This window comes from Anas acuta, chromosome 21, assembly GCF_963932015.1.
Source record: "Anas acuta chromosome 21, bAnaAcu1.1, whole genome shotgun sequence".
Classification (NCBI taxonomy): Eukaryota; Metazoa; Chordata; class Aves; order Anseriformes; family Anatidae; genus Anas; species Anas acuta.
The window spans coordinates 5,341,744-5,355,948 of NC_088999.1; the positions used below are offsets into that span (position 1 = coordinate 5,341,744).

The 14,205-nt window shown below is 48.8% G+C and overlaps 2 protein-coding genes across 2 annotated transcripts; both read left to right on the plus strand.

Moving 5' to 3' along the window:
- Positions 1 to 107: 107 nt before the first annotated feature.
- On the plus strand, positions 108 to 7,566 carry SF3A3 (splicing factor 3a subunit 3). The gene is made up of 17 exons (XM_068657891.1): positions 108 to 333; positions 445 to 492; positions 607 to 659; positions 1,144 to 1,249; positions 1,734 to 1,806; positions 2,204 to 2,295; positions 2,762 to 2,844; positions 3,190 to 3,328; positions 3,643 to 3,711; positions 4,053 to 4,120; positions 4,451 to 4,558; positions 4,869 to 4,938; positions 5,608 to 5,772; positions 5,882 to 5,992; positions 6,403 to 6,493; positions 6,607 to 6,662; positions 7,274 to 7,566. The coding sequence occupies exons 1-17, from the start codon at positions 238 to 240 to the stop codon at positions 7,349 to 7,351; spliced, it is 1,506 nt and encodes a 501-aa protein (XP_068513992.1). The 5' UTR covers positions 108 to 237; the 3' UTR covers positions 7,352 to 7,566.
- A 3,042-nt stretch (positions 7,567 to 10,608) lies between these two features.
- LOC137843072 (uncharacterized) lies at positions 10,609 to 13,893 on the plus strand. Its single transcript, XM_068657893.1, has 8 exons — positions 10,609 to 10,668; positions 10,796 to 10,855; positions 11,270 to 11,466; positions 11,675 to 11,773; positions 11,932 to 12,085; positions 12,276 to 12,349; positions 12,821 to 12,916; positions 13,033 to 13,893. The coding sequence occupies exons 1-8, from the start codon at positions 10,629 to 10,631 to the stop codon at positions 13,291 to 13,293; spliced, it is 981 nt and encodes a 326-aa protein (XP_068513994.1). The 5' UTR covers positions 10,609 to 10,628; the 3' UTR covers positions 13,294 to 13,893.
- Positions 13,894 to 14,205: the final 312 nt, after the last annotated feature.

Genomic DNA, 14,205 nt, shown 5'->3' on the forward strand with positions numbered 1-14,205 from the left:
ATGAGCTTGGAGCTCTTTTCCAACCCTAACGATTCTAGGGTCCAGTGATTCTACAGAGAGGAGCAGCTAAAACCCAACGGTAAAAAAAAAAAACGTCTAGGAGCCGGGCACGGGGACCCCAGGGGCCGGAACCTTTCCGCCCCCCCCGGAACCTTTCCGCCAGGCCCCAGGCGGAGCCGGAGCCTTTCGGCGCTGCGCAGGCGGGCCCGGAAGAGGAGCGCAGGGCGGGCAGGGACGATGGAGACGATCCTGGAGCAGCAGCGGCGCTACCATGAGGAGCGGGAGCGGCTGATGGACGTGATGGTGAAGGAGATGCTCACCAAGAAGTCCACGGTGCGCCCGGGGGGCCGCGGGGGAGGGCTGGTAGGGGGTTGGGGACAGCCGGGGGGTTGGGGGCAGCCGGGGGTTGTGTGGTCCCCGCTAACGCCGCCGCTCTCCCCGCAGCTCCGCGACCAGATCAACTCCGACCACCGCACCCGGGCCATGCAGGACGTGAGTGCCGCCAGCGCCGGGTTTCTGCCAGAGCAGCCCCCAAGGAGTGGGTGCTGGGCGCCCGTGGCCCTCTCGTTTTCATCCTGTGGTTTCTTTTGGTGTTTTTTTTTTTAGAGGTACATGGAAGTGAGCGGCAACCTGAGGGACCTGTACGATGACAAGGATGGGTAAGTGGTGGCCCGAGCAGTGAATGCCTGAGGTGTGTGTCCACGCAGGTGGCTGCTCCGTGTGCTTTGCCTCGTGGTTTGTAGGTGAGGAACGCGGGGGCTTCTCTGAATGTGGTGTAAACACACGAGGAGTAATGCTGCTCCATGAGACACTGCGCCATGGTGACACTAAACCTGCTAGAGCAGGACCTGGGCTTCACATTAAATCCTGCATAAATGCATTTAAACTTCTCATTATATTATTGGATTGAGCCACCTGTCAATTGCCTCAAAGGTTTGTGAGTTTACTGCATTTTCAGTGAGAGACATGACCTGGACCGCCCAAGCATAAGCCCAGCAGGCTAAACTGTCTTTGCGAGGCTTTGCAGTCAGTCTCGCTGGGGTTTTGTGTAATCAGAATGCGGCGCTGGACCTTGAAAAAATCTAGGAGTGTAAATGTGTTCTCCTTTTCATTTGTAACCTGATCTTTTTCATGAACTCCTAGCTTACGAAAGGAAGAGCTCAGTGCCATTTCAGGACCAAATGAGTTTGCAGAGTTCTACAACAGACTGAAACAAATTAAAGAGTTTCACCGGAAGCATCCGAATGAGGTGAGTAGTTAACTGCTTCATAAGAATAGCTGTTTTGTGGTCTGTTGGACCTCATCCCTGCAATAAACAGACTTTTGTTGCTGTTCTGTTTCATTGCCTTAACGTATAAGTATGAAGTATATTAAAATATCATTCAAGAAAATAAAATATTCAAGAACAGATGGTGCTTTGGAGGCTTTATATAAGCTCTTGTGAGATCTGTATGAGTAGGAGAAAATGTGAGATGCTGACCATGGCCCCTGCACACTGTTTGGGAGCCACCTGCTGCTGAGCGTTCAGTTTTGCCTGTCTAATGCTGGCTAAAGTCGGGGTGACTGGGTAGTACTGCCTCTTTCTTTGTGCAAACGTGATGTTGCAGAAATGCTTTGGATACCTTTCCAGTTACTGCTTTTATTGTTTACAATATATTTTGATTTTGTATTAATTATTTTGGGATGTTAGCTGAAGTAATCACTTTTTCTGTAACTTCTGTCTCTTCTTGCAGATTTGTGTTCCAATGTCGGTGGAGTTTGAGGAGCTGTTAAAGGCCAGAGACAACCCGAGCGAAGAGGCTCAAAGTAAGTCTATTTTTTTTTTTTCTGAGGCCAGTTTGGGTGAGAATACCATGCTTGCTTGACAGGTATTATTTAGTGACCTGTCCAAACTTATGTCTTTCAGAGACGTACTTCTCTTTTACTCTGCTACTTCTGACAATTCTTATTTCATTTAAATTCTCCTGAACTGTAGCCACCTTGGAATACTCCACAGTCATGGTGCTTCTCTTGGGGAATGTTCTGGTGTATTGCCCAGATGCCTTGTTGCTTCTCTGTGTCAATAAGTATTCCACTTGCATTATAAATATCTTCCTGAAGCATAAATTAGTACACAGCTAATTCTTTTCAGGTTCCAAAGCACATGTATAACACGAAGAGAATATTAAGGTCGTAATGAAGCGCTTGATATTCTTTCCTACAGATCTAGTGGAGTTCACAGATGAGGAGGGGTATGGCCGATACTTGGATCTGCACGATTGCTATCTCAAATACATTAACCTAAAATCATCAGAGGTAAGTGGCTGAGTGAGCCTGGGCGATCAGCTATTTCTAGTCTTCTGTGCTTAACGTTGAGGGTTCTTTTCCTTGCTTGTTTCATTGGTAATTTGTTTTCTTGTTGTTTTGAAATGTAACATAGTTTATTTCTAAACAGTTATTTCAAAGCACTTTTTTGCACATACAGCTTGACAGCGGATGAATTCTGAATGCTGCTTCATGACTCTTCTTTCTTGTTCTCTTAAATTTATTGTCTCTGTCCTTAATGTAATGATGGCCTCATAAAAATCCTGTCTTCTGCTACCAAGTACTAACAGGTATCTAAGGCCATGTGTTAGAAAACACATGGAAAACCCCAGCACTAAGCAGTCCATCCAGAATAAAGGCATGGGCTGGCGCTTTTCTCCTGGTCTGGTAACTGGAAATGGGTTGTTGATTTGGCTGCATCTGTATAAAGTCTGACTCAAACTTTTTTTGTTCATAGAAACTGGATTACATCACTTACTTATCTACATTTGACCAACTCTTTGATATTCCCAAAGAGAGAAAAAATGCTGAATATAAGAGGTAAACCTTTTTGCCTACCTGCTTCATTTATGACACTTGATAAGAAGGAATTTGCTTCTGAAGTGTACAGCTATTAAGACTGTAGTTTACATCAGCTAAGCTCAATGGCTCATTGGGTCACTAACCCATAGTAATGCAGTTGTATCTCTGATGAGCCCTGAGGAGACGTGAAGCATAACAAAATAAGGAAAGCCATTGGGGTCTTACCCTGTAGAGACACTTTGTCATTGTGGCTGTTGCATATAGAAATCCTGTGTTTAAAAACTATCCTAATCTTGATGACTTTCATATCGTTATATCACTAATTTGATATGGAATTGTCTGTGCTAATGATTACTCCGGCAGGTACCTTGAAATGCTTCTTGAGTACCTACAGGAGTACACAGATCGCGTGAAGCCATTACTGGACCAGAATGAACTTTTTGGGAAAATTCAGACTGAGTTTGAGAAAAAGTGGGATAATGGAACTTTCCCTGGTTGGCCGGTGAGCAGTCATTGAGTCCTTGTGAATGCTTCTGGATTTGGGATAGGTTTTCTGTGAATCAGCAGTGTTAAATCTTATAGCAAGGTGTGAAGCTGTGCTTCACAAAGATGCAGTTTGAAGCTAACTTGAATTTAAAATGAACCTTTTAAAACACTTGCTTACTTTGAACCTCTTCTGTTATTTCATTGCTCACTCTAGTGGTAGATATTTTTTTTCCCTATGTGAAATGAACTGCCTTTCTTGAGGTTGGGATTTTGCATTACACCAAATCTGAGAGGGTGTCACACAGATTTTGATGTGTCTTTTCTTGGCAGAAAGAAACCAGCAGTGCACTCACTCATGCTGGAGCCCACCTGGATCTCTCAGCATTTTCCTCTTGGGAGGTAGGTTTTCAGTGCTCTGCACCTAATTGTAAATTTTGAGCAGGTGGAAGTTTAGCCATTCGTGTTTTTTTTTTTTTTTTCTGTAATTTTACTTTATGAGCTTTCATTTCTGGCTCTGCACTCTCTGGATAAAACTTCACGTTGGTGATTTAATTTCTCCCACTAGAGGGCTGTAACTTGAGGGATCTAGTTAGATTGTCGCAATTGTCACTCCTTCAGTGAGGAGTGGCACGTCATTCGCTCTCTTTTTTCCCCCCTTTTTGATGAGTTAAAACAGATGTACACCCATATTGTATTTTTTTAATAGCTTCTCTCTTACTGTGATTTACTTTATTGAATAGGAATTGGCTTCTCTGGGGCTGGACAGATTAAAATCAGCTTTATTGGCCCTGGGACTAAAGTGTGGCGGGTAAGACAGTATTTTTATAATTTCTTTTCAGTTTTCGAGGTTGTCTTGCCTTGCATTTCTTCGTGGGATATGTTTTGTGGTCTTTATTGTACAAGAATTACCTTATGATGCTTAAAAAGACAATGCAGTGAGAACCAGTCAAGGAATTTTGTGATGCAGTGTGTTGTACTGAAGTATCCTCTATAGAGAATTTGGTCAAAAGTATTAACACAAAAATCATAGGAAATATCATGATCTCTTAAAAGCTAAATTTATAACTTTGTTGCATGAATTCAAATATTTTTTTGGCAATATAAGCTGTGATCTCATCTCCTCTGTGCTTCTCCATAGGACTCTGGAAGAGCGTGCTCAGAGACTTTTTAGCACTAAAGGCAAATCCCTAGAATCACTTGATCCTTCCTTGTTTGCTAAGAATCCAAAGACAAAAGGAAGCAAAAGGTGAGCTCTTAAGTATCATTTTTGGGTGGGCATTAACCCCTTCACTTCTATGAAAAGTGACTATAAACGTCACCCCTGTCTAGTTGTGATGGAGAGGTTCCTAGAGTATTAGAAGCCTTTCATGTCAGACAATATGGTCCTGAACCAGGTGGAAGATTGCAGTGCTGAATCCCACAGCTGAATGAGCTGTTAAATACTTGTTTCTGTTTTCTTGCTGCTTGCCAGTCAGATGTGCCCTTAGGAGCTCAGTGTACCCATGGTGTTTGCAGTTCTGGAATGATGTTAATAAAATTTCCGTATCTGTTTCCAGAGACACTGAAAGAAATAAAGATCTTGCATTCCTGGAAGCTCAGATATACGAATATGTAGAAGTTCTTGGGGTAAGAATTCTATTTTGTCTTTGAGCGTTCAGTTGCAGACCTGTCAATGGTGGTGACGGGAAGGTCATCCTTCACAGACAGTGTGTGCAGAAGAGCTGGTTATATTTCCAGAGTCATGATGTTTAAAAGTGCATGTAAGCAGATAACTCATCATATTCTACTTACTGACAGAAAAGGCTATGTTTTTGTTTCCATTAGTTATTTGCAGGCTCCTGTGAACAGACATATCTTGTGTCTATCCCAAGCCAAACACAGAGGCTCCCTTTGGGCGAGCCTGCCTTTTTATTATATTTTTTTTTTTCCTTCCAGGCACCATATCAATGTAGAGAGTTTCTATTTTACATCTAAGCTATTGGATGTTGCAAGCTTTTACTTTGTCTGCCTTGATACTTGCCTCAAGTCCTTACTTTTGTTTTGGGCAATTGCCTTTAGCATGAAGGCTGCTGCTGTTGGCTTGCTATCTTGGAAGAAGTGCTCACACTAGTGCAAGTTCTTAATTCTTTTGAAGTAACAAATGTTACACTAAAAACTTTTAGGTTGTTGGGCTAAGGTAAATGAGAGTGCTGTCATTTCTCTCTCTCTGTACACTGGGGAATTGTTTTGCATTGCCATAGTTTGCCCTTAGTTTGTTGCTGTTGTGTGAAAAATTTTCTCATTTCTTGCATTTAGGAACAGAGACATCTTACTCATGAGAATGTGCAACGTAAGCAAGCACGGACAGGGGAAGAGAGGGAGGAGGAGGAAGAAGAGCAGATCAGTGAGAGTGAGAGCGAAGATGAAGAAAATGAAATCATTTATAATCCTAAAAATCTGCCTCTTGGTTGGGATGGCAAGGTAACTGTCAACGCTGGATGAGTGGGAGATTTCACCTGACTCCATGCTACTCTTCTGTTTGAATCTGCCTTGCCCTTTAGCCTAATCTTTGTTTGTCTTTCCTTCTCAGCCAATCCCGTACTGGTTATATAAATTACATGGTTTAAACATCAACTACAACTGTGAGATTTGCGGTAACTACACCTACCGAGGGCCCAAAGCTTTTCAGCGTCACTTTGCGGTAAGTAACGTCTTGCTACAAACACATCAGTAGTACGTTCAAATTATCTCAATAATGAGTAACTAGTAAATCACTGGAGCATCTGAGCTGCACTCACTCCACTTCTAAAATGTGTCTGCAATGATGCTGCAGGGCCATGATGTTGGAATTGTATGTTTAGGGTACATGACAATCTCTTCTGTCAATTTCTGTAGTCCCCTGTTGTTTGAACACTAATTCCAGTATCCAGTCCTGACTGGTACAGTGTGTTTATTGCCTACCAGAGTTTTGTTACCATCTAAAATGCAGAAAAAATATTTCTATAGGGTTGTTTAGGACTGGTAGATGTGTATTTTGATCTTTGCTGTTGTAGTCTCTGGCATTGTGGCCGAGGTGGCATTCTGTCTTATATACTGACCTCTTGTCCCCAGGAGTGGCGACATGCTCATGGAATGAGATGCCTGGGCATTCCCAACACTGCACACTTTGCTAACGTCACACAGATTGAGGATGCGGTCTCACGTAAGTCTTGATGGCATTTCTTTGCATAGAACAGGAAACATGTGAGATAAGAATGTTCATGTTAACTAGTTCTGTCCAAAACATTCAGATCCTTTATGACTTTGTGTTTACAGTGTGGGCAAAACTGAAACTACAGAAAGCTTCGGAGAGATGGCAGCCTGATACAGAGGTGAGATGTTACAGAGCATTTGGATATTTCTAGGCCTGTTTACTTGGGACTCCTCTTTTATCTTGCATAACTGTCAGAAGAACTTCTAAGATAATCCCTTGCATGCTGGAGGGTTAGGCAGGAGCCTATGCTGCTAGGTGTACAGCTCCTGTTGCTGATACATGAAAAGCACTTCTTGTGCTGGATTGCAAACTCCTTCTGATAGGGTAGACCCATCTCTTTGCATAAACATCTTTTAATACATTGCTTTACAGTACCAGTGTTGTCTTTGTTTTGTGAGAAGGACAAGGAACTGTTCTGAGCAGTGTGTTCACTTAAACTAGTGCCTTTTCTTGAGCTCTGTCTCAAAATGTTTTTCAGTAGTATAAAGGGCAACTGGGTAAGACTGGAGTGCGGTGGGAAATGTAGCCTGTAATACAGCTTGTGATAGTTCCGAGTAGGTAAGATCTCTGTCTGGAGCTTGCTGGTAGATCCACTGCCTACCTTCAAGTAGGGAGGTTCTTGGCAGGGCGGTTTTGCTCAGCAGATGAAGCTGGAGCTAAAATGTGAATGCTGTAACAACCCCAGTCAAGCTGTGTGCGGGTGTCTCTAAACTGTTCACTTCATTCTAGGAGGAATATGAAGACTCCAGTGGGAATGTGGTGAACAAGAAGACCTATGAAGACTTGAAACGTCAAGGGCTGCTGTAACTTTCCCAAGTGAAGGATTTCACATCTGAAAAAGCAGCGAAGTGGCAGCAGTTCTGACTCCTCTTCATTTCCTGGATTTTGTATTTGCATGATCGTAGATTTCAACGATACTTTATAGAATCTCTTTCTAGTAAGCCCCTTGTGAAGCGCAGACCTGTGACATTATTTTATATTAAAAAAAAAAAAAAGCTGAAAAATAAACTGATTTTAACTTAGGAAGTGCTGAAAACTAATCTCCTTTTGTATGTTGGAAGGAAGAGATTTGATTATGGTGTTTTTAAAAAGCTTTCTGCACGGTATGAGTTGTCAGAAATTATTACTTTTTGTTTCTTCCAGTTTGGATGGAAATTATTTTTGTTGAGGATTGACTGTTTTAAAGCACCCATGAACATTGTGTGCTGCCAATGAGTAGTGGTTCTGTACTATATCTTTCTGTAAGCATATAATTTTCTTAGGACTTCATTGCAGAACAAACTTACGTGGCTTGCATTGCTGCTTTTACCTCAGCTCTGCCTCCCTTTTAGGGTGCTAGGGTCCCTTTTAAGCTTTTTCCAGGGAACAAATAACTGGGATTGGTTTAGTTTGGGCTGTGTGTGCAGTTTGTTTTCACTTCTCCAGCATTGGTGTTGACTTGAAAGACCTGGTAGATGCTAGTGCAGATCCTTTCTTTGGTGGCTCTCTTGAGCTGCGGTGCAGCATGGTTAACCCAGGAACACACTGCATTTACACGTGACTGTCGTGACTTTAGGAGAATTCTTACTGCTCCTCAGCCCTGTGCAGAGATGTTGTCGTTGTTCCGCTCGAGTGGGCAGCCAAGCTCCACCACAGCCGCTCTCTCACTCCCCCTCCTCAAAGAGGAACGGGGAGAAAATATGATGAAAAGGGCTCAAAGGTTGAGATAAGGACAAGAAGATCACACAGTAATTATTGTAATGGGCAAAACAGACTCTGCATAGGGAGATAGTAAGATTTATTGCTTATTATTAACAACCTAGAGAAGTGAGAAACAAAGGAAAGAAACAAAAAGCACCTTCCCCCCCATCCACCCTCTTCCACCTCCTTCCCCCCGAGCGGCATGGGGGAATGGGGGTTATGGTCAGCCTACAGCGCTCCTTCTCGGTCACTCTCGTCCCCTGTGCTGTGGGGTCCCTCCCATGGGATACAGTCCTTGATGAACTGATCCGGCGTGGCCTTCCCACAGGCAGCAGCTCTTCCAGAACTGATCCAGATATGGGTCCGTACCATGGGGTCCATCCCTCAGGAGAAAACTGCTCCAACCTGGAAGGAGAGGGGGAGTGAGAGAGCAGTTGTGGCGGAGCTCGGCTGCCCACCTGAGTAAAACCATCACAGCTGTCTGTACATAATCCAGAACATTCGTGCTGCCACATGAATTGCAAGTCCAGCGAGGAGAAAAGGGGCATCATGCAGAGGCTGTGTTCATCCTTTGTGGCAGTCCTCATGCTACCTCCAGCGGGGTTTCATTTTGGTATAGAGTTGGCTTGTATGATGTCTCTAGCCTGAAAAATCCTTTTTTTTTTTTTTTTTTTTTTTTCCTCCCCACTGTGCAGAGACATTTGCATTTCCAAATCCAGCAGGTAACAAACACCTCTCCCTGGGTGATGGTTTGTGCAGCCAGTGGTTGGCAAGGGTGGGGCTGGTCGCTGGCACCAGGGTGCTGCAGGTACCGCAGCTGCTGTCGGTGCTCGGAGGCGCAGGCAGCGAGCAGGATTTCACTGGTGCACGGGGGCTTCAGGGCATAGACAGACAAGGGTGAGTCAATGCTGGGAGCTTTTTCCTTCCTCTGCTCTGGGGAAATGTCACTCTCCTCGGGATGAGGCTGTGTCTGGTGGGTGTTTGTTCTCAGCCTGGCCTGGAGCTGGGTCTGGCTGTGCAGGAGCAGCACCCTGTTCAGTAAGGGTTGGCCAAACCTGGTCTGCGTGGGGTGGCTGCCCTGCTCTGGAAGGTGAGGGCCTCCGTTGCTTTCTTTCACTCTGCTTGAACCCCCACAGTGGCTGCTATGCAAGCTTCAGCCATGCCAGGTCTTTGGGCAATGCTATCTGAGCCTAAATCATAAGTTGGGAGGGAAGCGTTCTAGTTCTTGCAGCACTTTTTGGAGTCACATCTCCACTTTCCGTAGCTAAAACGGTAAAAATTTTGAATGAAAGCAGAGCTTTTCCTCTAATGGGGAGCAGGGTATCAAAAAAGCACCAAAACACACAGAGCTTCCCAAATGGGGTGAGCAGCAGGGCAAGGGGCTGGGTGATGAGAAGCTGTGCAGGCACCTCTGAATTCAGAATCCCATGTGCCAAGGATGCGGGTGCCACCATCCTGGGCTGGGAGGCTCCTGCATTTGCAGCAGCATCAGCAGACCTCTGCGTGTTGCCAAGCATCGGTAACTACCCCACGCTGGTGCTCCTGCTCACAAATCTGCGTTACCGTGGGGCTGGAGGGTTACCACACCAACCAGCAGCACGTGGCCTCCCCAGGGGGCTCCTGCTTGCCAGCAGCTGTGCCAAGCCCTTGGGATCCATCGGTGGCAGCTTCGGTGGTTTCGGAGAGCATCCCCTGGCTGTTGGGGTGCCCTGGATCTGATCCCACGGGGAAGAGCACACTCGGAGGCATCGGCCTTTGGGCAGGCAGCTCCCAGACTCCATCTGTGCTTGTTCAGCCTCCTTTGGATGCAGCCGGGACTGGAGGGGCCCAACTCTTGCTCCCTGATGCCCAATAAGCACAGTGATGGGGTTTGCTGGAGCACCCAGAGCAGGGCTGGGTGCTGAGGGTGCCAGCAGCTTGCAGAGGAACCATCGCTGGAGAGACAACGTGCCTGGCAGGGAAAATCTGCCAGCCCAAACCCTCAGCAAAGCGGCTTCAGTGCTGAATTACTCGGTTATTTACACGCAGGATGACTTCTGGGTGGAGAGCCTGCTGAGACGTCCTGGATTGGAGTTTTCAGAGGTGCTGTTGGTGGGTATTGTTTCTGCCAGGCACTTTTTCCTGCCTGAGGAGCGCGTCCTACCACTATGGGGACCAAAACAAGGTGCTGAACTACTTGGGGAAAAAAAATAAATAAATAAAACTCAACAGGGACAGCCTCTCTTATGTAGCTTGTCCTGATTTTATTCCCTGGTCTGCTCCTTCCCCAGGCTGTGGCTGGGCAGATGCAGGGATTTTGTGCCACTGTGACAGCGGCCGCCGCTGGAGTGGGACCATCCCCTGGGGCTGCCCAGCCCTGACTCTGCCTTTTCCTGCCAGGTCTCGGCTGGGGCTGCTGGTGGGGATGATGGCAGGTCAGCGACAGCTCGTCCTCCCTCTTCAAGGTAACGGGGGCTCTGCTTCGGGAGCTTCCATCCTGGGGAGGTCCATCAAGGATTCCTGGTCTCCTGGGGAGGCTGCTGGAGCTGGATTTGGCTTTTGGTGGTCTCAGTCATCTCCTCTCCATTCCAGGCCTGCTGCTCTGCATCTTGGCTCTTCATTTTGGCACCTGGGGCCCTCTTGCCACAGCAGGTGAGCTCTGCACCCCAGGGAAAGCTGGGGCTCCCGCTGGGAGCAGGGCAAAGGCTGTGACTATGTCCCTGTCCCCTCTTGGCTGTAATCTGTAGGATGGAGCTGCACTGAGGGACCTTTTCTAGAGGTTTTGCCCCAAAAAAAGACTTCCTCACGTGTGTTGTGGCTGGAAGGGGGAGGGAGAAGCTATTGGAACATGTCCCTAGTGGGCTGTTGTCTGGCTTTCAGCTCCCTCGTTGCTGGCTGCAAAAACCCTGTTTGGGTTTGTCCCGTGTTTGGGACATCCTGCCACTTGCTGCCATCCCCATCCCAACCCTGATGTGACCGATGTGGCAGTGGCTCAGCAGGGAACGCAGGCTTGCTGAGTATGTGGCTGGGGTTTTCTTCACCAAGATGCAACTTGCTGTTTTCCAGAGTACAAAGCGGCCTCCAACGCCTCCTCGGTGGCCTCCAACGCCTCCTCGGTGATCTCCAATGCCTCCTTGGTGGCCCCCAACACCTCCTCGGTGGCTCCAAATGCCTCCTCGGTGGCCCCCAACGCCTCCTCTGTGGCTCCCAAAACCTCCTCGGTGGCCCCCAACGTCTCTGTGAACAGTACAGAAGGAACAAGGGTAAGGAAAGGGAAGGGGGATGTTGGCCAGGCTGCTACAGCCTCAGGACCAGGCTTTTTACCCACCTGGTCCTTCATAGGAGCTGGAAATCCCTTGAGAGCATCTCCTGGGGGAAGGGAAGGGGAACTGTTCAGGGAGGGATGATGGTGGTGGTGCTGCAGGAGGAGGCTTTGCTGCACGGTGACCTCCTGGCGCGTTCTCCCTCCAGCTCACCTGCCAGAGCTTCCAGTGCTCTGGGGAGAGGTGTTACCAGGATGCAGCCCACGCCAACGAGACGGCCGCCTGCCACAACGAGACTTTCTGCGAGGTACGGAGCTCACCGAGAGGGGGGTGGAGGGCTGCGACCATGCCAGTCCGTTTTCCTTTATCTCTGCTGCAATCTATCAAGTCCCTTTGACACCTTCGTGGTGGCATCTCTTCACACTTCTAGCGTGTTTTTTTTTCTCTCTGGCTCTGCTATTGCAGCTTTATCGTTTCTCCAGCACAAACTACACGGCCAGGTGCAGCAGCGCGTGCAGCGCGGAGCCGTGCAGGACCAACAGCAGCGTGAGCTTGCAGCAGTGCGCCCTGGAGTGCTGCAACACCCCGCTGTGCCTGCAGCTCAATGCCAGCTCCTACGGTAACTGCCCATGGGGTTCCCCCGGGCTGGGGGGCTGGGGTTAATCCTGCTGCATGCGAGGGAAATGGGTGCACAAAGCCCGCTGAGCTGGGCTGGCTGCGTCGCCGTGATTCCTCTGCTCTGGGGTTCCACTCCCAAGTGGCTCTCCCGCATGGGCTGTGTCCTCACGGGGCTCCTCTAATGTCTGCAGGTGACCTGCCAGCCACCACCGTGCCGCCCACAACCACCGTCGCCACTACCACCCCCCGGCCTCCCCCCCGAAATGTAGGTACTGCCCCAGAAGGTCCACGCAATGCTGTTTTTCCAAAAACTGCCTCTGGAAGGGGAGCAAATCCTTAATGAGCTTTGCAGGAACAGAGCCCGTAAGGGTCCCAAGCCCAGCCCTTGTGTGTGTTCAAGCAGCCCCAGCTGACTGTACAGCACCCATGGGTGCAGGGTGCTGCTGGGGCACCCGAGCAATGGGGAGGGGAAGATGCTCATCTCTGCAAAGCCTTGCGAAGAGGAAGGAAAAGGCAGCTTGAAACTTGTTTGCTGCGGTGGCGTTTCGGTGAGGTTTCCTGCAGTGTCAGATGGAGGGCTTATCTCTGGGTGTGAAATGCCTGAGATGGCACAGATACTGAAATGCAGTGGGTTGGGGGGGTGGGAAGGGTCCCCAGGAACAGGTCTGGCTCCTGTCCTGGGCGTCCTGCTGTCCGCACCAGCAAGCACAGTGTCTCCTCTGGTCCTGTCTTGTAGGGGAAAGTCTGTGCAGCCTTCACCTGCCACGGGGACGGATGTTTCAAGGGGAAGAAGACCACCGCGAGATGCATTGTTGGGTATGACTTCTGTCAGGTACGGCCTTGGGGGTAAGAGCAGGACGGCTGGGCTGTGCCCAGGAGCCCGTGTGCGTCCCCACCATGTGAATGCTGGAGGGCAGGCACGACCACCACCATCTCTTCTCCTTCCAGATGAAGAAGACGGGCCTGGATTTTGTGGCAGGATGCAGCAAGGCCTGCAAGGCTGCCAAGCCCGCCTGCGCTAAAGGCGTGAAGGCTGCCTGCTACCAGGAGTGCTGCCCCGCCACGCCGAAAGCCAGCTGCCTGAAGCTGGATGGCAAAATTCACCTCAACGCTGCTGGGCAGCTGCCTCTGGCCCCGCTCCTGCAGCTCCTGGCATGCGGGGCCGCCCTTCTCCTGAACCGTGGGGTCTCTGCTCCCCTCCGGCTGTAAGCAGCAGGCGGGGGCCCCCTCTCTGGCTTCAGCCACAGTCACCGTCCACCACCCTCAGCTGCGTCCCTGTGCCAGGAACAAGGGGGCCAGAGCTTGAAGACGTTCCCCTGCCCTGCTGGGACTACGGAGGCTGGATGGAGGGGCCTCGGGTGTAGGAGCAAGAGGGTGCTACGCTGCCTTAAAAAGCAGAAAGCTCTGCTTCGAGTGAAGGCATGGGGGCTGCTCTAGTTAATAATTGCTTCTCAGCTCAGCCTTTCTGGACACCCCCTTAGCGTTTAGTTTGTACCTAAAGCCCCCTGTCTGTTTAGGCACAACTCTTAACTGTTTCATCTCCACTTCGTGGCAGGAAAATGGGACTGAGCTAAAAGCGGCTTGTGGTTTTAGATAGCCCTGTTTCATATCTATGATTCTCTATGCGTAAAGATAGAGCAGAGACGGGAGCAGGAGCCCGTGCTGTGACCTTCTTGCATCACAGGCAGCGGGTGGGTGGCTCTGTGGTGGCAAGGTGCTGCCACTCCTGCAAGCGCACAGTCTGCTGTCCTCTCTCACTGCTCTCTTTTAAGGGGAAAAAAAGCAAAAATAAAAATAAAGAAATGTCTGTCCTCTGGGTCGGTAACTGGGGCTGTTCTGAATGCCTGGGGGATGGGGGGGGCCCCCAGCCTGTGGAGTTGGGCTCCTCGTGCTTCCACCAGCAGGAAGGCTTCGCTTCAGAAGCCCTTAAGCGGAGCTGCACACAGCGGATGTGGGACTGGACGAGAAGAGGCTGCCTGAAGCGATAGCCGGCCCCTTCCACGTTGCAGGGCTGCCTCCATCCGCCTGCAGTTCTGCTGCCTCCAAACCGCAGCACAGGGGCTGGTGTGTGTGTGTTGTTTCTTTTTTTTTTTTTTTTTCAAGTGTTTCAGGCCACACGGG

Coding starts and splice junctions, on each gene's coding strand:
- LOC137843072 (XM_068657893.1), top strand. CDS start 10,629: ATGATGGCAGGTCAGCGACAGCTCGTCCTCCCTCTTCAAG. Junction 12,086..12,275: donor GCTCAATGCCAGCTCCTACG/GTAACTGCCCAT, acceptor TAATGTCTGCAG/GTGACCTGCCAGCCACCACC. Junction 12,917..13,032: donor TTGGGTATGACTTCTGTCAG/GTACGGCCTTGG, acceptor TTCTCCTTCCAG/ATGAAGAAGACGGGCCTGGA.
- SF3A3 (XM_068657891.1), top strand. CDS start 238: ATGGAGACGATCCTGGAGCAGCAGCGGCGCTACCATGAGGAGCGGGAG. Junction 2,296..2,761: donor TTAACCTAAAATCATCAGAG/GTAAGTGGCTGA, acceptor TTTTGTTCATAG/AAACTGGATTACATCACTTA. Junction 4,121..4,450: donor CTGGGACTAAAGTGTGGCGG/GTAAGACAGTAT, acceptor GCTTCTCCATAG/GACTCTGGAAGAGCGTGCTC.